General features: G+C 50.1%; 1 protein-coding gene across 6 annotated transcripts in view; it reads right to left on the reverse strand.

Moving 5' to 3' along the window:
* Positions 1-3,006: 3,006 nt before the first annotated feature.
* Positions 3,007-22,496, reverse strand: part of SH3TC2 (SH3 domain and tetratricopeptide repeats 2) — a 50,226-nt gene continuing 30,736 nt past the window's right edge. For 5 of the 6 annotated variants that reach the window (XM_086678995.1, XM_086678990.1, XM_086679004.1 and 2 more), the window contains 8 exons: positions 20,882-20,923; positions 19,060-20,757; positions 18,773-18,953; positions 11,215-11,365; positions 9,024-9,146; positions 7,724-7,874; positions 5,661-5,872; positions 3,007-3,559 (listed from right to left, as the gene is read on the reverse strand). In XM_086678995.1, coding sequence (XP_086535121.1) covers positions 3,368-3,559; positions 5,661-5,872; positions 7,724-7,874; positions 9,024-9,146; positions 11,215-11,365; positions 18,773-18,953; positions 19,060-20,757; positions 20,882-20,923 — 2,750 coding nt within the window. In that variant the 3' untranslated portion in view covers positions 3,007-3,367. The remainder of the gene's footprint in view (positions 3,560-5,660; positions 5,873-7,723; positions 7,875-9,023; positions 9,147-11,214; positions 11,366-18,772; positions 18,954-19,059; positions 20,758-20,881; positions 20,924-22,496) is intronic. The other variant, XM_086678983.1, reaches the window with a different exon arrangement.

Here is a 22,496-nt window from a genome sequence, read left to right on the forward strand (position 1 = left end):
CCAGATCCGATCACCTCTCCACGCTCTGTGGATTGTGGTGGGAGAGAAAGCTTCAGCATGATTCCAAGAAGGAGAATAGTTAACCATATTGTTTAAAAGGGATTCTTAAACCCTTGTAAAGACCATTTTATTTATTTTTTTTTAAAGGATTTTGCTTTAGACATAGATCTTCATTGGCAAATATTCCTTTTTAAATTTTTTTTTTCAACGTTTATTTTATTTTTGGGAGGACAGAGAGAGACCGAGCATGAACGGGGGAGGGGCAGAGAGAGAGGGAGACACAGAATCGGAAACAGGCTCCAGGCTCTGAGCCATCAGCCCAGAGCCCGACGCGGGGCTCAAACTCACGGACCGCGAGATGGTGACCTGGCTGAAGTTGGACGCTTAACCGACTGCGCCACCCAGGCGCCCCAAGACCATTTTATTTAGCAGAGCAATTTCATATAGGATCTAGTAACTGCAATGATACAGTGCAATGCTTTTCTCATTTAAAAAATAATCCTACCCCTCTTCTTTGGAAATATGTTGAACATTTTTATAACTGATCTGGTTAGAGGCAGATTTGCCAGGTATACAGATGAACCAAGGTGCACAGAATCAGATAATTTTAACCAAAATTCCCAATGAAATATAAAATGGGTAGGTATAATGCCCTTCACTTAAAAATAAATAAATTTGATAGATATAGATATGAATAGAGATAGAAACAGAGATAGAGAGACGGAGATGATAGAGATAGAGACAGATTTGCAGCAATTAAAAAAGATCTGGAGAAACAGTAGCTCGTGTGGGAAAAGATGTCAATGAATCAAAAGCTCAATGTGAGCCAGTGGTAAGATGCGGGTGCTGGAGAGAAGAAAAATCTTAATGCAACATTAAAATACAACACTAAATTACATTATGCACAGTGATGGCCCTCTCTGCTCTCCCCACAAGCCAGTACCAAAGCCTGGTGCATTGTGGGAAGCACACTTTCAGAGGAGCTGAAATTGGCGTCTGGCCAGAGGGCAGTAATAAGTCAGTGGGAAAAGGGAAAGGGGCTGTAACCTGAGACAAGTGAGGAATGGTTCATGGCATGGGTTCCAGGGCCAAGCAAGCTTTCTCCAAAATAAGATGCGGAACTGTCCTGGAATGCATGTGCCCCCGTCCATCTCCCAGGAATGTTGTTGAAAGGGTGCTGCCTGGGAGGTTGGACCCATCCACAACATCCCTCCCTGTTTGGGGATTTTACGGTTTGTGGTGGGAACCAAATCACATCTATTCTACACGGTCATGGATTAGGTCACTTCATTTCCTTCCCGGAGAAGAATATTCTAGAACGGAGTGCATTTTGGCAACCAACCAAGCTCCTAAAAGAAAATAAGATGTACCGATGTGTAGATGACCTTGGTGACTAGAAGATGAAATGTTGACACAACTCATTCCCAACCCACTACGCTATCAACCATCTGGTCGGACCGAAAAGCTAGAAATTAAGGACCCAGGGTCTGACAGTAAAATCTAAGCCTATGGCTAGATCTTCTTGAATGTTCCCACATCTCAGAACAAGAGTGAACCTCCTGTATCAGGATAGCCTGAATGGCCCATCCAAGAAATGTAGGTACCAGGGGTGTCTCCCAGACGTCCTGAGTTAGAATTATTGGAGCAGGAACCAGAAGGTTCATTTGCAGCAAGTTCTTTTGAACTTGAAAGGTGATTCTTTGGCACATTTTCTGAGAACCATGGTTTCAGACTAGTGTTTATCATGCTTTAGTGTGCATTAGAATCACCTGGAGAGCAAGGCAAAAACTAGGGCTCCGGGACTCCGGAGATTCTGATTCAGAGGTCTCAGGTGGGCCCCAGAATTTGCGTTTCAGACAATTTCACAGGTAAGGCTGACGTGGCGGGTCCAGTGGGTGGACCATACTCGGAGTTCACTGCCTTAGGGAATTCCTGATTTCGTTATCAAATAGCTCAGATACTGTGGTAGGCAGCTTCTGGAAGGCCCCCAGTGATTCCTTGCCTCCTGGAAGTCACGCCCTTGGTATATATATCCCTCCCTTTTTGTGTGGGCTATAGACCTAGCGACTCCCTTATAATGAATAGACCAGGCAAAACTAATTGGATGTCACTTCTGAGGTGAGCTTATGAGAAGACTCCCTTCTCTCACTCGGTTCTCACTGTCTTGCTCTCTGATGAAGCAGGCTGCCATGCTGTGAGCTGTCCTGTGGAGAGGTCACATGGAAGGGAACCGGGGGCAGCCTCCCGGCCAACAGCGAGCAAGGAACTGACCCCTGCCAACAGCGGTGTGAGTGAATTGGGAAGCGGAGCCCTCTGCCAGCGAAGCTGGAGAAGACAGCAGCTGATGCCTTCGTTGTAGCCTTGTGAGCCACCAGCTAAGCCACACTCCAGGTCCTGATTCCTATAGAAACTGTAGGATGATGGATGTTTCAAGCCACCGTATGTGTTTTATGCAGTGATAGACAACTCATAGAGATGCTTTGTCAAGGAGCTACCCCGAAATCCATACGACACCTTGGTATTTAACCCATCCTTCAAGCCTCCCATCTCATCTCTCTCTATTAGAAAGGAGACTGATGTGTATACATGTAGATGAGCAATATTTAATAATATACACTCTTCTGAAGGAATTTACGTCATCGTCTTCTTAGTGTTCAATGTTTAAGCCTTGGCCCTTGGGGAGGCTCCCGGAGTTTCCAGGCGGTTACGGAGGAGCAGAGCATCGGGCAGGAGGGAGAGGTGGATCCGCATCAGACCCCAGGCCCTGTGTGTTGAGCTGGCCGTCCTGGGGCTGTCGTTTGAGCTAAGAGCATGGTGAATGCCCACCTGCCAGTCCCCGCGAGCAAGAGGAGTGACACCCTCTTTGGCTGGCAAAAGAAAGAAATTTGCAGTTTCTCTGCTGGCGAGAGGAGAGGGTCTTTCCCTGAGAACCTGCTTGCCTTCTCTCCAGAGCAGCGCCTGATTTCCTCACGGCGGGGGGGGGGGGGGGGGGGGGGGGGGGGGGGGAGGGTGCGGGGAGGAGAGAGAGAGGTTGCCCCCTCAGGACAAGGGTTCTCATTTTCTCTAGAACGTTGTGTTGAGAAAGTGCGTTTCAGAGGCTGTATGTGGGGAAGGGCCCGCAGTCCGCTGAAAAGGTTCTAGACACAACCCCTGACACAAAGCCAGGACCTCCAGTCCCTGCTCTGTCATCCACTCCTGGTGTGGCCGACCCCAAATGAGCCCCTCCCTCTGGGCGGTGCTAGTCTCATTGTAAGATGAGGGGGCTGGGCCAGGTGATGATGCAGACCTTCCAGATGGGTGTCCTGGAGCCCAGGGCAGGGAGGCAGCTTCTGGCCATGGCCACTGGTCGGATGTAGGACAGCCCTCCTCAGAGGGCCAGGCCTCCCCCGCTCAGCCACCGCGCCCTCTCTGAGGAGCGCCCCGAGGGGCTGCTGTGCCACAGGGGGCTCCGGCAGACGTTGTCCAACCTGCTCCTAATGGTGTCCTGCAGCTCCTGGTCACCCAGCAGGACCGCCGCTGCCAGGGCCAGCCAGAAGTATTCGGTGGCATCGTGGGCGTCCTAACCCCATGACGTGGGGACAGAGAAGAGACAGCAGTGAGCAGACATCTCCAGGGGAGGCCAAGAGGCAGTGACAGGAACTCAGAACTCCAGATTCTGTCTACCCCAAGTACGTTCCCACCCCCTTCTCCTGGTTCCTGGGGGACCAGCGACATTGCTACCTCCAGTAGCCCTCCACGCCAGGTGGCACCTCACCCAGGCTCAGCCGATCGTGAAGCAGCAGCATCCTGGGCACAGTGCCTCGGGGATTCCTAAATGACTCAAGCTGACCTACCCCAGCCACTCCCTGGGACCTCTCAGTGTGACCTAACGGAGAAAATGTCCCTCACCCTTGGAGACGTGGGCGTAAGCCTGCCAATAGCTGGACGGGAAGGACACCAAAAAACAGAGAGAAGCAGAAACATACAGAGCCAAGAGATACAAGAAAAGGTGAGGAAATCCATGATGACATTGGAGCGCCAGCCTCCAGAACTACCTGGAACTCCTAAATTTATCCTTGAACTTCCCAGTTCCTGGAGCCAGTAAATCGCCTCTTTTGCATAAGCTAATTTGAGTTGAGTTCTTCCCCCCTTGCAATCCCTGGAACCACTGGTCGAGTCAATCAGACTGTCTGCACCGTGTCCCTGAACCACTTCCGGGGAGCTATGGGACAGGGGCAAGATGGCCTCTGCCATCTCCACCACCCCATCATCGTCCCTTCCTGCATGGTACGAATGAGGAACAGATGCTTCTTTGGGTGAGATTCAAAAAGGCAGTCTGGTTCCCATTAACCCTCCTAAGTCAATAATTAATTCAGGCCAGAAACAACTTCTGGCAAATAAGAAACGGACAGCAGAGCCGCGCTGAGGATCCCCTGGGGGCCAAACACAGGCGTGACTCAGAACAATATTAAGAGATTAAGGGCTGTGCTGGTGCAGACAGGGACCTCTGGTAAAGGGAAGCCAATGCTGGGGGCAAAGTTCAAGGGCCAGAATTGTAGCAGAGACTTTCAGACCACCAATACAGTTCTAGAAGTGACTGGAAAAACAAGCTCTGAATTCAGCTCCAGCAGAGCAAACAGGAGTCAGGGCTAAGGCCTCTCGAGGACGGAGGTGTGCCTACATTCGGAGATCCCACCTCGCTCTCTCAGTCGTGTCAACACGTACCCAGATTTGTCCTAGAGTTGTATAGAACTTTATAAGAAGTGCGTTGCATCTGGCTAGTTAATCCATAATATTTTGAAGACGCACAGTTGAACGTTAATGTTGTTTTTTAAAAAAAACTTTTTTTAATGTTTATTTCTTTTTGAGAGAGACAGAGACAGAATGCGAGTGGGTTAGGGGCAGAGAGAGAGGGAGACACAGAATCCAGAGCAGGCTCCAGGCTCCGAGCTATCAGCGGGGCTCGAACTCACGAGCTGTGAGACCATGACCTGAGGCCCAAGTCGGACGCTTACCCGACTGAGCCGCTCAGGCGCCCCAAACACTGATTTTGATTTTATTTATTTATTTTTTTTTTTTTAATTTTTTTTTCAACGTTTTTTATTTATTTTTGGGACAGAGAGAGACAGAGCATGAACGGGGGAGGGGCAGAGAGAGAGGGAGACACAGAATCGGAAACAGGCTCCAGGCTCTGAGCCATCAGCCCAGAGCCGGACGCGGGGCTCGAACTCCCGGACCGCGAGATCGTGACCTGGCTGAAGTCGGACGCTTAACCGACTGCGCCACCCAGGCGCCCCTGATTTTGATTTTAATGTGGGAGTCTCCAGCTCTTTTGTATCTTGTGTATGTCCATCGGCCCCTGAGGAACTCACATGCACTAGGCCATGTCCCCATTGTACCTAACAGATAAAGCGGCTACGGAAATCAGAGCAGGGCAAGGAGAAAGAGTAGCTCGAGCTATGATCCGTCTCCTCAGCGGACAGGAGCACGTTTGAGGTCTCCCACGGGGCTAAGCAGCAAAGAACCATCGTGTTCCCAGATGAGTCACCACCCCCCTCCACCCTGTGAGATATGACTCCCCATCTTGGCCCACTCAACTGTGCCCTGAAGGCTAAGGGTCAGGGAAGAGTGGGGTTGGATGGTAGCTGTCACACAACCTTGTACGCCAGCACGGCTCTTACCTTCAGCTGGCAGAAGGTGAGTCGGCCCAGGCGATAATATACCTTCGCATAGTACAGGGCCTCCTTGGGACTCTGCAGCCAGGGTGGGCAGAGGGACAGAGTCTTCAGGTAGCAGTCTTCAGCCATCTCATACATGCTCAGGGAATAGTACACCGTAGCCAGGCGGTGAAAGGCCACCAGCTCCTGCTTCTGATCTCCTAGGAATTGGAAGACTGAGGGAGACATCGTGCAGCCGACACCTGACGGCATCCGTCCACGCACCCAGTCTGTGCTGTTTTTTGAAGGTCTTCTGGGGATCAGGGGCGGTGCTTGGGATATATGGAACAGGGCAGAAGAGGTCCCTGCCCCCGTGAGGTTTCCCGCCTCACAGGACACAGATGCCCCTTAAATAATCTCACAAACAAAACTAACACTACACCTGCGGTAAGTGACGCGAAAGGCAACACGGGGCTCTGGGCGGGACTGATGAGAGCACGTGTGCCCGTCATGACTTCCTGGGACGATTTCCTGAAGGAAACTTTTTCTTTATTACAGAGGTGACTGTAACTCAAGATTCTGGGAGATAGTGATTTCCAAATCCCTGTAATGAAACATGGTGGCAAGTCTAGCTTGATGCAGTGGCTAAGGATTCTTTGCAACGAATGACTCTGTAGTGCGAACGTCTTCTCCCTTGAAAGTCTCCCCCTTCAGAGAAGCCCCGGGGGGCTGCCACCGGCATCAGTCACCCTCTGGCTTTTACCACCAGCTCCAGGTCTCAGATTACTACAAAGACCTGCTCACATTTAAACCCATGCTTTAGAACCTCCATTTCTAATGCGTTTATGATTTGTTGTTTGGGGTTTAGGCGGGTCTGTCGTTTTAATAACCAACTCCTTTAATACCAAGTGGCCTTTTAAAGAGAACAAAGGCTTCCCGTTGTGTTTTTGGAATATTTGCAAGGTGGCTCTTTGATGCAATCTAAAAAACACCACTTTTTAGGCTTCGAAGAACCAAACGCCAACAAGAAAAGAAAAAATCCAAGGGAGAGAAAATTCTCTGATATGGAAAAATCCAGTCACGGGGAAGTGCACAAAAGTGGATATAGCCTGCTTTCAGCTTCTGCCCAGGGAAGGAGAAAGAACTCTCAGAGAGGGAGCTGCCTGGGGCTCCCAAGGCCTCTGCCGAGCTAGCGGTCACTCAGATAAGATTTTCTGCAGTAAAGAAAAAGGTAGGAAGAGGAGACAGAGCTCTGAAGTGCAATTAAGACACAATAAAGTCCAGTGCCATCCACGTCTCAGGCCCTTGAGAATGCCCAGAAGTCCCTCCAAGCATCCTCGCTGAAGACTCCATTTGCCTCTACATCTAATCAAGCCTTCTCTCATCAAACCTGCTTTTCCTCAACACCAACATTCAAGATGAGGGTGGGGTTTTTTTTTTTTCGTCTTTTTTTTTTTTTTTATTCCGCCTTTTTTCTGTTTTGATGGCTCACATTGTTTCCCACTAGCTTCCGTGATAATTGTAAACTATTTCAGCCCCTTAGTGAGTGAAGTTAATGGGAATCTGACCTTCATCTACATTTCAATTCCGCAGGGAAAAATGTGCTTTTGACTAACAATCAACCAATTAAAAATTTAGGGCAGAGGCCCTTGGTAACAGGGGCACTGCCTGTGCGGGGATATGAAACCATTTACCCTATACCGGGAAGTAATACCAATGGTGGTATGATGATCAGGGTGACACAGGTAATGCTTATCTAGGACTTACGTACCAAGCGCGGAAGCGCTGTGCTGCGGGTTCTACATGGATAATCATGGGTCTTCATAACAACTACATGAGGTGGGTGCTATGTTTAAGCCTTATTTCCCTATGACACACTTGAGGCTTATAGACATTAAGCAGCTTGCTTACAACTAAGATCTCCCGACAGTTGGATCCGGGATTTGAACCCACACAGTCTGACTCCAGAGCCTTTGCTGTTACTGCTTTGTTATCCATTCCGCCCCCCCCCCCCCCATGTCCCCCACCACCATAGGATAAGCTTTCAGCCCGCCCATTCAACACGCCAGACCATCCGGATCACTTACCTATGACTGTGCTGAGTCTGGCTGCCAGAGTGGCAAACTCCAAAGCCTTCTCGTAGCCTTCCAGACTGATCTGCAGCTCCGTCAGCTTATTGAAAACCCGGAGCTCCGTTCTCACCGCCTTCATCCTCCTCGCTAAAGGGACAGCCCCAGCCTGGGAAGAGAGGCACATGGAGCCCTAGTCTAGCTAAAAATCATCGGTACAGACCGCACTCCAGGCGCTTACACTGTGCTGGTGGGGTTGGGGGGCCGCCACATGTGGCTTTTCCCAACTCGCTCTCCTGGTCCTTGCTCTTGGTCGCTCTGCCCAGATTCTAGAGGTAGGAGAACTGTAAAGGTCATCAGGCCTCCTGAGACTAGAAAAGCCGAGATCAGGAAAAGGAAGATGACCTATCTCAGGGCCACATGGGAACTTATTCACGTCCCAGTTCACAGGCTCCTTTGGCACCCGCGGCAGTCTGTGGAATTCGCGCGTGCTGTATGAGAGCGCCCAATAAATGGCCATTTCCGTTATTTTTATGACGATCGAATTTTAGGCAGGTCACTTCATCTCTCTCGACTTAATTCTCTCATCTATGAAGTGCATATGACGACGCGCACCTCAACGGTCAGGGACATACTCCACGCTCTCCTCACCCCTAGCTCAGTGCCCAGCACATAGTGGGTGTTCGATAAATGTTTGTTGACTGAAGAAAGAGCTGAACAAGCAAACGAATGAATAAGAGAAATTTTAGGGTCAAACAAGATAATAAACTTTCCAGACTTCACCGAACAACCATTATGATTTTGACACATCTGCTTCGCATCTGCAGGATTACTTAATTACAATTATTTTTTGAGCCAACGCTCTGCCTCAACTTTTGCGATAATGAATTCATGGGTTTGATGAGCTGGTGTTACACATGTTTAATATTTTAAATGTATTTTAATGCCCACTTAATAAAAACATAGTAAAACACAAGCGTTCATCCCTGGACCAATCATCTCCCCACCGTGCCCCCAGTGGTACCCGGGAACATTCTGGTAAACACACAAGTGAGCCAGAAACCATAAAGCACCACTCACCCAAGAGATGCAATTATTTTCGCGTGTTTTGCCAGAAAAGATAATTTATCAAGCCTAGGAATGACAGAATTTATCAACTCCTTCTTTGGGGGCTTGTGGATTGAAGAAAGGAAGACCACATAGGCACTGAATGAGGAACGAAAGGAAAAGGAATAACAGGAAGAGAGGGGAAGGGGGCCCCAGGCCTTGTGGCCCTGGCACGTTTGTGCCAGCGCCTGGCTGGCCTGGCTGGACTTACCCGGTAATACTCCACCGCACGGTGCCTGTGGCGGGTCCCATTGAAGAACACGTCGCCCGCTTCTTCATAGAGTTTGAGAGCCAGGGAGGGCTCTTCGGACTTCAGGGCTTTCTGGATGGCTGCCTGGATGGGACAGAGACAGCTGTCAAAGGCAGAGAAGACTTCCAAACGGCCACAGGACCAGCAGGAGCGAGGTCCTGGCCACCTGGTTCAACTCTCGGCTCACATCCTCTGAACGTTGAATTGTGGTCCACACTCACGGGGCTGGTAAGAAGACTTTGAGATTCCCTAGTCTGCCATTTCCCATCGTGGCATGAGAGATTACTTGGGGAGCCCTTGAGATGATTTTTTTAGCAGTACAGAGACAAGCATTTTGTGTTTCAATAGTTAAGTATTTATTTTAATATGTTTTAGGAGAGATGAATAATGCATCCAAATCTGTGCTTTCAGATAGTGTGATTTAGTGTAAAAAGCTCTAATTGATCAAATCGAGTTGATCTGAAGTTGAGTCAAAGAAAATAATAACGGTACAGGCAATACATAAACGTGGCAAAACCATTAACTTCATACACAAATGACTGGAGTTTGGAAACCAGCGATCTCATCCAACACCTACACTTTGCAGACGGTTTGGAGAAACCGAGGCTCAGAAAGAATAAGGAAAACTCTCTACATTTACATAATAGTTACTGCCAAAGAAATGCTAGTGTCTTCCAGCGTGATACCCTTCCCCTGGCTCCCACGACCTCTCTATCTCTAGCCAGTGATTCCACATTGCATGTAAACAAAACTTAGTGAGGAAGCTGAAGAATGTACCATAGCGTCTGCAGCCCAGCTATGGGACCTCAGAGGGCCTGAGGTTGAGAACAACTCTGCAGAAAATCAGGTCTGGGGTTGCGTGGGCCTGAGACCAGGGCTGGCCAATGGGTCCCTGGGGAAGACCCGGCAGTAATTGTTATTGCCTTGCTGCACAGAGAAACAGGTGGGGAGACGGAATCCGGGAATCAGGGGGCTCTGCCGGCCGAGCAAATGCACACCCCAGACAGCCGCCCCTGGGCCTCGTGTCCTGGAGAGTGAAAGGCAAGGCCGAATTGTCTGCTCTCTGAAAAAGCTTCCAGCTCTAAAGTCCCACGGCAGGAGAGCATGGAGGCTGAGAGTGAAGGCTTTGTGTCACACGGCCCATGGGCAGTTTTCACAGCTTACCAGCCGTATCACCTTGGGCAAGTTACTCAGCCTCATTGAGCCACATCCGTGAAATGGGAACTGGAGTAGACACTCCTGCTGTATTCGGAACGAGGGTTAAACTACAGCAGGTATGTGATGTGTTTGCACAGTGAGCATGCGCTCACTGTTAACATAACCATCATTAAGTCTCGGCGGAAGTGACTTTGTGTGGGTTTAAGTAATAAGGGGAATAAAAAGGGAGAAAAATAAGAAAAGGGAAGGAAGAAAAGCTAAATGACATGTTTCCAATGAAACAAATGATGTATACCATCATAATGTCGGCACTGTGCAGATAATAGCAATGATGATGACGATAATAAAAATAAAATGCCATTTATTAAGAATTCACTAAGTCCCAAGCACTTAGTAAATGCTTGCTTTGTATATGCATTTCCTACACAAGTGACACACATACTCCTTACCCTTAGAGATGGGGTTTACCCATGAAGAAACCGAGGCCCTGTGATGTGGCCAGTGCAGCCAGGCCAAGGTCACGCGGTCCATACTTGATGGCTCTGTGACCAGATTCCAGGCTGTCTGTCTGCAAAGCCCCGGCCTTTCATCACTACACTGTCCCATATCTCAGGCATTAAAGGGATGCAAACAAAAAGACTGGAAGAGGACAATAACGTTAACACCCTGCACTCATCAACCTCGCCTCATATTGCCGCAAAACCCCGGAAGTCAAGGTTTGTGTTGAGATTAGCAGAGATCGATCGTGACATGACAGATGAGCGGCTCTCCTGCCACATTCTTTGAGAGCCCACACGTCCCTATGGGACTCAGGGACCGGCCACCTGTCACCAGACCACTCTGGGCTCCATCTTGTGTCCAGGGGACATCCCAGCGTCACCCCTCCCTCCCAGGGCTCAGCATGGACATCACCTCTCTCCAGCTGGTCGCTTTGGAGGGTACGCTGTCTCCCCAGATGACCCAAGGGGGCAGGTGGGCTCTGCAGGAGACTTACCTGCAGGTACAGCTCCACCAGATCATCTTCCTGCATGAGGTAGTGGAGTCGTCCAGCTCCGAGCCAGGCCTCGGCAGCCTTGTCTTTCGCCCCCAGGTCGATGAAGATACGCAGGCTCTCCTTGATGCAGGTGAGAGATCTCCTGAGAGACCTGGGTTGAGGGAGCGGGCAGACATGGAACCATTAGGTGTGAGTCAAGGGCCCCCTCAAAGGGGCCTCGGAGTCACTCAGCACAGGAAGAAACTGAGGCTCTGGGAGGGAGCGACCCTCCAGATTGTCCAGGACCAGATTGTCCCTGATCACACAGAGAGATCAGAGGCCTGGCTCAGCTTCAAACATCTGTGTGAACTTGAGAAAGTATAGAAGCTTTCTGTGCCTTAGTTTCCCATCTGTAAAATGGGGGTGTCATTGTACCTGCCTCCGAGGGTTATTGGGAGGATTCAGTGAGATGGTGAAGCTGGAATGCTCGGATGGAGAAACAGTGTAACAGTGATGAATATTCACAGGTTAGTTATCAGAGTCATTATCATGGCCCATGGCCCACATCCATCTTTTGGATGTTACACCGTAACATTTTTTGCCATAAGCACCTAACACACAGTGGATACCAAATGCATATTTATTAAATAAAAGCGCGAATGAATGAGCACAGTGGTAACTTTACATCATCAAAAAGATTTAGATGTTTTGTTTGAGAAGAAAAATCGAACAAGGGCAACAAGTCTTAAAAGGTTGGTGTTTATCGGAGGACTCGAATTATCTGGAAAATTGTCTTACATCCGAAACTCTTCCCCCATGACAGGGACTAAAGAAGAAATGTCGCACAGGCTATGTAGTGTGGCGCAGATTCGGAATTCTAGAACAAGAAGGAACACGGGGCATCATCTAGATAGTATTTCTCCATTCCAGCAGCAATTATCACCCAGAAGCTTTTTAAGCACACATACACAGGCAAAGTGACCCCAAGGTGTTGACATGCCATGCTAGGCCTGGGACACTGTGGGAGGATTTAGTCAAGGCTCGATAGTGACTTCATTGTGTAACCTGGGTTGAAACTTGGAGATCCAGCCCAGTCCCTTATGTTATAGAGGAAACAGGCCAAGAGTGGGAAGTAATTTGCACGAGATTGCACAACACATTGGGGGAAACTCCAAGGCCAAAACTCCCTTCTCCTGAGTCCTGGCCCAGAACTCATTTCACAGCACCCACATTCCTCTGAGACTCGTGGCCCTCCTGCAGCAGCATTATCTGGGAGCTTATTAAGAATACAGACTCCTAGGGGCGCCTGGGTGGCTCAGTTGGTTAAGCGTCCGACTTCAGCTCAGGTCGTGATCTCGCGCTCCGTGAGTTCGAGCCCCGCATCGGGCTCTGTGCTGACAGCTCAGAGCCTGGAGCCTGTTTCAGATTCTGTGTCTCCCTCTCTCTGACCCTCCCCCATTCATGCGCTGTCTCTCTCTGTCTCAAAAATAAATAAATAAACATTAAAAAAATTTTTTTAAAGAATACAGACTCCTAGAGCTACCTCAGACTCACTAAGTCCAAATCATGGCAGGTGCAAGCTCCAAATCTGGATTCCTAATGCACCCAGGTGCACCCTAACACACCCTAATAACCCAGGGGTTATGTCCACGCACATCAAAATCTGAGAACAACTACTCCAAACCATAAAGATCCTTCTAGAAACACGGATCATCATCAACCAAGTGTATGCACAGTTAGGAGGTCCTCATCAAACGTGGTTACCATCTCATCATTGTGCACAGTGATGAAAACAAGCATTGCCTTTGACTAATGAGGCCCTGGTTCGTGTTGGCAACGAGGCAGCTACTGGCCTTCTGGAGAAAGTGCCAGGCATTTGGCCCTTGCAACTCCTGAGAAGAAAGAACTCGGGTTTCCCCCCACTGCCCAGCTCTTGATAGGGCATTCAGGATGGGCACAGGCCACCCTCTCTCAAGTATTAGAATGTCAGACTGTGACATTCTCCTGGCTGTGAGCTGAGAAGCTGCACATAGTGCTGAGCTGGTCACCAGCCTGCCTGGCTGAGCTAGGATAAACGGGGGCCCCATCTTCTCTCACCCGCTCCGCACCCCCACCCCAGACCTCAAGCAGAGTTTCCAAGCCCCGCTCTCCCCACTCCCACTGGAACAGTTGATGAAGACAGGACTCCTACATCTCATCCTCCTATTCCCTCCTCTGTTTTTGTTTATTACTGTTTGCTGTCCTGGGAGACCCTTAAGCTATGGTTGTTTTCTCCAGACCCCCAGGGAGCAAGACGTGGGTTATTACAAAGAAGCCGATCGCAGAAGAGGAATGGAACTTTGCTTCTTAGACCTTTTCTCTCCGAGCTCACTATGACTGTGGATGAGCCATCAGGATTTCTCTCCAAGAAACACCCCACAGGGGAAGCCAGGACTTACAGAAACCTAACTGCTCACACAGCACCATCAAGACTCCTCGTGCATACAGGGTTTCCCAGAGACCACTGCCTGCCTCCAAGACGTACATCTGATCCGTGACGCCCAGTGAAAACAAGTGCCCGAAGGTCTGAAAATGGAAGGTGGTTTCCAGCCTCCTTGGTCCTATCCTGTCACCCATCACTGCCCAGTTGTTTGCCTATGCCAGTGGCTGTGCTCCATCACTCACCTGATGAGCCACTGGCTTGGCCTGGAATGGCCCAGCATTCCAGTTCCATCAGCCACCACCTGCAGCCCCTAGGTGTGGCTTAGCTCCCAAATCAAAAGAAGTAAGGAGCCTGGCTGGTGGGACAGCATCTGATCAGCCTTGATCCCGAGCGTCATGCTCTTCCGGGCCACCTATTGCCAAGGCTTTGCCTGAGTATCTCTCCTCTCCAATCTTGAGTCCTCTGTTTCCCATTTTTCCTGCCCCTGAAGTTCATTCTCTACAGCTGAGTCCTTGTTCCTTCCTTCCCACCTGGACATCAGCCATGAACTTGTGGCCAAGTGACTCTCATGCACCTGCATTCCCAGACTTCCTCTTTCCATCCCCTGCTGGGGCTTTCCAGATCCCTGCCCTGCCTGAATGAGTGTCTGACCTCTGGCCCAGCCTCCACTCATTGGTCCTGCCCTGTTTCCACAATAAGACCGGCCACTCACCGAGGGTTGACCCATGCCAGGTGTTGGGATATGAATTTTAATGTCCATTCTGTCATTTAAACCTCAGAAACATTAAGCCATGAGGGATCTTAGCCCATTGTGCAAATAAAGAAACTCAGAGGGTTTTTTTTTTTTTTTTTAATTTGTCCAAGTTGGCACTGTTCATTTCTAAAGATTTAGGTTGAGCCCTCTGCTGTTTGATCTTGTAATACGTGACAGTAATCATTCCCTGACATTTATTGAGCACCTGACATGCCTTATCTCACTTAATCATCAAAACAACCCTATGCAGCTAGTCCCGGTATTATATCCACTTTACGAATAGGGAAAAATAAGCCTCAGAAAGGGTAAGTGACAGGGACCAGGTAATAGACGTTGTTTAAACCAGAGTCTGGGGCGCCTGGGTGGCTCAGTCGGTTGGGTTGCTGACTTCGGCTCAGGTCATGATCTCGCGGTTCGTGAGTTCGAGCCCCACGTCGGGCTCTGTGCTGACGGCTCAGCACAGATAAACGTTAAACCAGAGTCTAACCCTGACAATCTGACTCCAGAACCCCACACACACCCTCAAGCAGCGCTCAGTCTCGGGCTCAGAAATCAGCACATGGGAGGGCTTCTGCTTTTTTTTTTTAACTCCTTTAACAACCTAGAAGTTTGGGAAGAGCATAAGCTACTTCCAGCCTCGAACAAGGTTTCCTCACCTGCCAAAGTAGGGGTGATGATGTACGTCCCAGCCCCCGTGATCACGTGACACGTCAGTGAGAGCAGTGCCTCCCTCGTTCAGGGTTACAGAAATGTTCGTGGTTGGTTGTATTAGTTACACCGAAAACCAAATGGCGAAGCGTTTCTTTGTTCATTCCACAGGAGTAAGAAGCATAAGAATAAGAATAAGGAATACTGACTTCCGGCGACTATTCTATCCACACGCAAAGAATTACTTCGTGAAGACTTGTTGCATACAGGCATGTCTTCTTTCTAAAAATAACATGCACATCCTTGGTGGCCCTTACCACAATTCATAGGATACCTTCGGCAAATATGTATGTGAATATTGTCAATATCTTGAACTGTAAGCATTGTGAGCTCAGGGACTATAGCTCTCTGTCAGGTGTTTGGGCTATAATAAACGCCCAGTGAACATTTGTCGGCTGGGTTCAATAGAGCCTCAAAATTCCCATGGGTCCCACCTGGTTCAGTACAAGGCACAGGCTGTACTAGGTCACCTGAAGACAGAAAACAAGATGCCCAAGGGCCCTGCCCACTGAGAGACTGGAAACACTAGGTCTTGTAGCTGTCACCCTGGAGGCAGAGATAGCAAGACCCCGACAGTCCTGGACAAAGGGACAGCAAAGTATTCCAAGGCAAACACCCAAAGGCTGGGCCGCAGCTTTCTCCGTCTGTATGCCCTCACCTACCATCCTCCACCTCTAAACCCTACAGAAAACCTTTCGAATAGGAGGAATTGACATGAGTAGAAAGGGAGCATGAGGTAGTGAAACCACCATAAATGGAGGAATCCGGGATCTGAGCTACTACCGGTGAAACCACATGGGTCAGCAGCCAGGACTCTCTGGAGCAGACAGGGATCAGACCAGATGAACAGTGAGGCCCTGCTCATCTATACAACTCCTGGAGCCTTCACGCTATAGCCATCCACACTAACAGTTTATCTGGGGGGGAAATTGCTGACCGAACAGGCAGAATACATACAGAGTGGTTACGAATATGGACTCTAGACCGGGGGTTGGCACACTATGGCTCATGAGCCAATGCAGCCTTCTCCTGCTTTTGTAAGCCAAATCTCAGTGAACCCAGCCGCACTCCCTCCCACACGTAGTCTACGGCTGTTTTCACAAGGCAACGCAACCTCAGCGTCGTCGTGACCGGGACCACATGGCCACCAAGCCTAAAACACTTCCTGTCTGACCTTTAACAAAAAGTTTGCCAACCCCTGTGCTAGACTCAACCTGGGTATCAACCCCGACTGCGCAGCTTCAAATTACTTGGCTTCCTTCGTTCTCAGTTCCCACAGGTCTTTGTGGATATTTGTGCAGTTATCCTGAGATGACACGTATCTTGGTAAATGCTGCATGCTCGCCGTGAAGGCCTTTAGCTACTATTCCGGCCACCATTTCCATTATGGCTGCCCGCTGTGCCAGTCCGGAGGCCCTCCCCAGCCCAGCCCACCTCCGCATCCCCTCCTAGGGGACAGGCCGAAGGCCTCTCTCTCCCTTACTACCCATATCCACTTGAACACCAAACTTCATCAAACCTACACAGTGTCTTCCAGATGGGTCCCCCCTTCCCACTATTCTCTTCCCCTCCTCCGCTTTCCGAAATCTTACCAATCCCTTAAGACCTTCTTCACACGCTACCACCTTCCTGAAGTCTTCCCCAACCCTCCTCTTCTTTCCCTCCAAACCCTCCCCTGCAGATGCCTGCCATCCTCACCCAGGAACCCTTCCTGCCTTTGAGCGTCGTGAATACGGAAATCCCACAGGGAGAGTTTCGTGGAAGAACTCTGTCCATACATCAAGACCCACTTAATAAGAGCCTCCCAGAAACAAGTGCCAGAAAAGCATTTGCTCCAACAGACACATTTGTTTATTTTTTTTAATCAGACAATGAGAACCTCCTGTGGCTTTCCCCTTTTTCCCTCAGTTACCAGGAAGCTTAGAGCTAAATTACAGTAACCACCTCAAGGTGTATGCAAATTCCTGTTTCTCTGTGTCTGTTAAGCGCCTTGCAGGAGTAGGTAATTTATACCTGCTAAATAAATATCGCATTGTAGCACGTTCTCCTTGACGAACTGAGCTTTCTGCAAAGGGATGATGACCTTATGTTTGCAGGGCTTTCCTCTGACACCTAAGGCACTTCCTAAATTTCTTCATATCACTCACATTAGTGGGAAAGCAGAAGAAAGGGAGTTGTACAGATCAGAAGCTCAGAGATTAGAATTCTAGAATATGAGGATTAAAAGATCCCCATCTGGATCAACTTCCAGAATGATAGAATGAGGACCGCCAAAAATCCACTCCTCACTAAAAGGACATTCATGGGGCGTCCTGGAATGGAAGCGGTGTCGCTCTGGGCCACACCTCCTGTCCCCTCACACGCTGCAAGGATCCAAACCTCCCGTCCTAGAACTGAAGGCAAAGATGGCGGGAGGTTTAGAGGACACCCGATTCTTGCAAGAGAGGAAAAGGGTGAGAGAGAGGGAGACAGAGGGAGGGGAACAGAGAGAGATTATTATCTGACTATTAGTGATCTGGCTGCCCTGATGCCCCAGGTTGCCATGCTGCCTTAGAGAAGCAACGTTTGTCATTCAATTAGCTTCTCCCCAACCACCTCTCTCTCTGCTCAACACTGGCAATTATCCCTGCCGTATTTTAGATGTCATTCATAATTGTGAGTACAACGCCACACTGCTAATCTGTTGCAAAATGAAGTCAGATCTCTTGCAAACCATGCAGAATGTAATGGAATCAATTGAAGGCCTGCTGGAAAGCAGAACAGCCGGCCACACCGCTGGTGAATGAGGAGTAGGCCGATTGGACCCAGTGTGGACGTGAGAGAAGAGAAAACCAGCAGAAGATAGCAGGATGCTTCACGTGAGAATGATTCAAAGGTCAAGGGGTTAAAAGAAGCTTTGGGGTAAAACAGTTAAGGTTTGGTGTATTTTTGCAAAGAGGAGGCTTTTTAAGAGAGGGCTGAAAAGTCAATCGTAAAACAAAGGATATCCCATCGTGCTGTTATGCAATCTTGTGCACACAATTGAGCTAAAAGTCAACAGTTCTTTTGCTGTTTATTCTATGACTTATTGCATGGTTGCAATTCTTACCTAAGTCTCTTAACTAAAAGGTGAAAATAAACTGAGGCCCATCACTTCCAGATGCATTTTAAAGGTAAGGTTGCAAATCAAATGTTTTTACTGTCAAATTTTACCCACCTGCCCCCCACCAGTGGATTGACTTACTTTGTGTCCTTTCTCTATTACCCATTGTCCACAGGTAACCAAGACCTCCTGAGGGGTCCAGTCCTGTATCACTGCCACCTCTCTAAATTAGGCCCCCTTGGGGCACCCGGGTGGCTCCGTCGGTCAAGCCTCGGACTTCGGCTCAGGTCATAATCTCGCGGTTTGTGAGTTTGAGCCTCGCCTCGGGCTCTATGCTGACAGCTCGGAGCCTGGAGCCTGCTTCGGATTCTGTCTCCCTCTCTCTCTGCCCTTCCCCTGTTCTCTGTGTCTTAAAATAAATAAGTAAACTTTTTTTTTTTAATACTATAAGGTCTATGCCACCGTTCTCATCTTTGATGAGGAGGCTGAGGTACAGAGAAATTAGAGAACTTGTTCGAATGTGCATGTGAACTTCACGTCCTGAGGAAAAGAGTGCTGCTTCTCCTCAAGGAAGGTAAGCTGTTTCCAGGACTGTCCCCGAGCCCAGACTCACCTGGCCGTGTTCAGGTTCCGATAGAGCTGCCCGAGGGACTCCAGCAGCCTCCCCTCCATCTCTCGGTCCCTGAGTTGCTGAGCTAGGGCCAGCCAGTGCTCATGGTAGGTGATGCATGCCTCGGGGTTTGGGGAAACAGAGCTGTAGAAATGGCAGAGGGATTTGGTGACCTGAAGCTGACCTGAACATAAAGCAGGGACATGAATGAGATCACTTGAGATAGGACGAGGGCAAAACGTGATTGTACACTTTTCTCTGAAGCGTGCAACAGCGTGGGACATACTCACTCTTTAGGTGCCGATGCCTTAAGCCCAACAGCAATGCCATTTCGTAACAAAGGCGGCCACTGGCCAGCTGACGTCCAGACACCAGGACTTGGGCCAACCAGAGAAGCACCTGTACTAATTCCATGTCTGTCTCCACGCTGGTCTGGAGTTCAGAATAGAGTCGGACGGCCCGCAGGAGATAGTCCTTGGCTGGTTGCCGAGCCCAGGACTTGAGAGTCAGGTGGCCAAGATTGGCCAAAGTCACCGCCTGGTTACGCACGTTCCCCATTTCCTGAGCTCTGTTCAAAGCCCGGAGATAGTTCTTGGCTGCCCTGTTCACCCGGCCTTCACCCTGAAGTGCAAGGCCCAGGAGGTTATGGACCACCCCCTTTTGGGTGATGCTCTCCATCTCCTTCTGAGAGTATAGCAGCGGCTCAAGAATGTCCAAAGCCTTCTTTGCCTGGCTGGCTACGAGATAAGCCCACGCCAGGCACAGGGAAGACTCGAAGGCCTCCTGCTCACCCAGCAGCTGTCCTAGCACCAAGGCCTGGCTCAGGTAGTGGATGGCGCCATCAGGAGACCTGTGTTGGAGGTACACTTTGGACAGGATGAGACACAGGGCCCTCTGGGTGCTCCGACTGGCCTGCTCTTCACAGGCAACCAGCGCCTGCCTGAGCGCTGGGCAGGCCAGGGCAGAAACCTCGCCCCAGCTTAAAGAGGGAACTCCAAGGAGCTTGGCGGTGTTCTGGAGAACCAGGTAGACCTGCCAAATTGGAAGGGACATCCCTTGGGCACTCTGGGTACCACGTTGCTGGACAGAGGCCACCGCAAGGTGTGGAAGGTATTTCTTATCATACAGAAAACTCAAGATGGTGGCCACGGCATCCAGGTCAGGAGGGTGTCCGGAGAGGAGTTGCAGACGCTCGGCAAAGGGCAGGACCTCCTCATGCCGGCCCAGGTCCAGGAGCAATCGGATGGCCAGGAAGCAGGCCCTGGCCTCCAGGACACAGCTGCCAGCCACAATCCCCTGGCGTAGCACATAGGCCACAACGTCAAGCTCATTCTTGGTGCTGGACTCACGGTCAGGCAGGCAGGCCAACAGGGCACCTGCCTTTTCCAGCAGGGCTGAGCCTTTATGCCTCAGCCTCTGCCTCAGGTAGATGGCAGCCAGATTGATGTACAGAGCAGCCACCAAGGATAGGTCCTCAAATGCCCCATCGAGGATGTACATAGCCTCCTCAAAGTACACCCTGGCCTGAGAGAGTTTGACCCTCCTGACGCTCAGCCGGCCCAGGAGGAAGCAGAGCCGGGCATGGGCCCAGGTCATGTGGTTCCTCTTGGCCCACTTCCTTGAGGCCTCCAGGTAGGCCACAAGTTCGTCCTCCTCAGAGAAGCTGTAAAAGGAAGACGTGAGGAAAGAGAAGGAGGAGTCGTAGAGGCTCCTAAAGTGGTCAGCGTAGCCCTTGTGATCCAGAAACGCCAGCATGGGGGCGAAATTCTCAGCCTCCTCCTCTTCCTGACCAGTGTTTAGGTCCACGAGCAGTTCTGGGTCATCGAGGTCATCGGGCTCTGGCAAGTGATAGCTGTCTGAGGCTGCTGAGAGGAGCTCCTCCTCCAGGCTGGAGTCCTCGGAACTGCTGGACTGTCTGGAGCCCACGGCCTGATGCTCCTCCCAGGCTCTACCAGTCCTGGCCTCCTTGAAGCCTTCAGGCTGGGACGCTGTAAGGGACAGGCAGAGTTGGGCAACCCTAAGCACCTGCCACTGTGGTGGCCAGCTCCTGGCAAGAGGGCAGGAGGCTGTTCTGAAGGACCGGAGGTCAGGTTCGGCATGATCTCTACTCACCACTTAGATCGTTTGGAAGATTCTGGATGGATTCAAACCCACCTGGATGGAGAGGAAAGACAGACCTGATGTTAGGTCAGAATAGGCCACCATGCCTAGGCCTGCAGGTATATACCCCAGACCCGTGGTCCCCTCAGGACCCTTTGTGTTTAAATTTCTCTAAGAAACTGGGAAGAATCTTCTCCTTTATCATCAGCTTAAGAGCTGTAGGGACCTGGAGAGCATCTTGTTTAAGCCACTCACTTCACGGTTGGGCACTGAGGTAGAAATAAGACCCAGAGCCAGAAAAGAAAAGTGGAGAAGCTAGAAACACGAGCTCTCTTCTAGGAGGTGTGGGAATGGGGAGGATGACAAAATCTAAAGGCTCAAATCTCCCAGGCAGATGACAAGAGAGCCATGATCAAAACTCCCAAGCATGGTGCACTTTGTGGCATGTGGCATCATGCCACGTGGACACCCTTCCTTCTTCCTTCCTCCATTCGTTCATCGTTCACCTTCTCAACAGTCATTGATCCAGTATGTACAATGGGACACGGGACTAGGTGACCAAGGGTGACTAATGAAGCAACTAGAGTGAAGAGGCCACTGAGCGTCCTGGTTTTGGTCCTCACGTAACCTCATGGGATGAGGTCGAAGGAACAGTGTTGAGAACAGCATTTAGATATTTTGAGTCTGAGGTACTCGCAGGGGCTCTAGGCTGAGAATGAAGTAGATCTGTAGCCAAAGAAAAAAGTTGAGACTTGCAAATACAGATTGAGGACCCACAGCCCATCCCAAGGAATGGGCCCAGGTCCTAGGAGAAGTGTTTGGACAAGAAAGCAAAGCAGCTGGGGGAGGGGAGTTTGTGAATGAGCCAGAGAAACACCAGCATCTCCCGGCAGGTGGGAGGCAGTGAAGGAGACTGGAAAGGCACAGTCCGAGAGAAAAGAGACACAGAGACCAAGGTGCCTGTGGGACCATCGCCTGACGTCACAAAAGTGGAAGAAGGCTAGTCGAGAACCAAGAAGACACCTTGAGTTTGGCAGCAAAGAACTTAACTCTCTTAGCAAAAGCAGTCATGGTACAACTGTGGAAGCGAAGACCAGGTTCGTCTCCATGGGACAGGGGCTTCTGGAAATAAGATTCTAACTCTTCCTGGCAGAGAAACAACAGCTGCCTGTGCCCTCACTCTGCGCTCTCCAATGAACTTTGAGGACAGCAGGCCCTTCACCAAGTCAAGCCTCGGCCTACCACTCTCTGTGAGAGTCGTTGTACATACTTGAGATCTGTAAGCTCTGAAGGGTAGAAGGCCCCATGGCCAAATGTGGGAGAGATAGGAAACCGGGCTCTGGAGAGCTACCGTTGTGCCCTGGCCCTCCCTGACGTTGAGAGCACATGAGAGTCTCACTGCAGCCATATCTCTCCAGGGCAGGGCCACCAAGAACACAAATGGTGCGTGAGTTGCAAAAAGATGCTCCCTCTGGGAGGAAGAAGTACCCAGAGGCACTCCTTCCTGGGGCACAGGACCTGAGGAAGCTGGAATTTACCAACAGGATGCCCCTCTGCTGGTTGCCTTGGTGACAGTGGAAACCTTTATAACCGCTAGGCTCTCGGCTACCCGGGACCTGCTCCTAGA

The sequence above is a fragment of the Puma concolor genome, chromosome A1, assembly GCF_028749965.1.
Source record: "Puma concolor isolate L17-30 chromosome A1, mPumCon1.1.hap2, whole genome shotgun sequence".
NCBI classification, from domain to species: domain Eukaryota; kingdom Metazoa; phylum Chordata; class Mammalia; order Carnivora; family Felidae; genus Puma; species Puma concolor.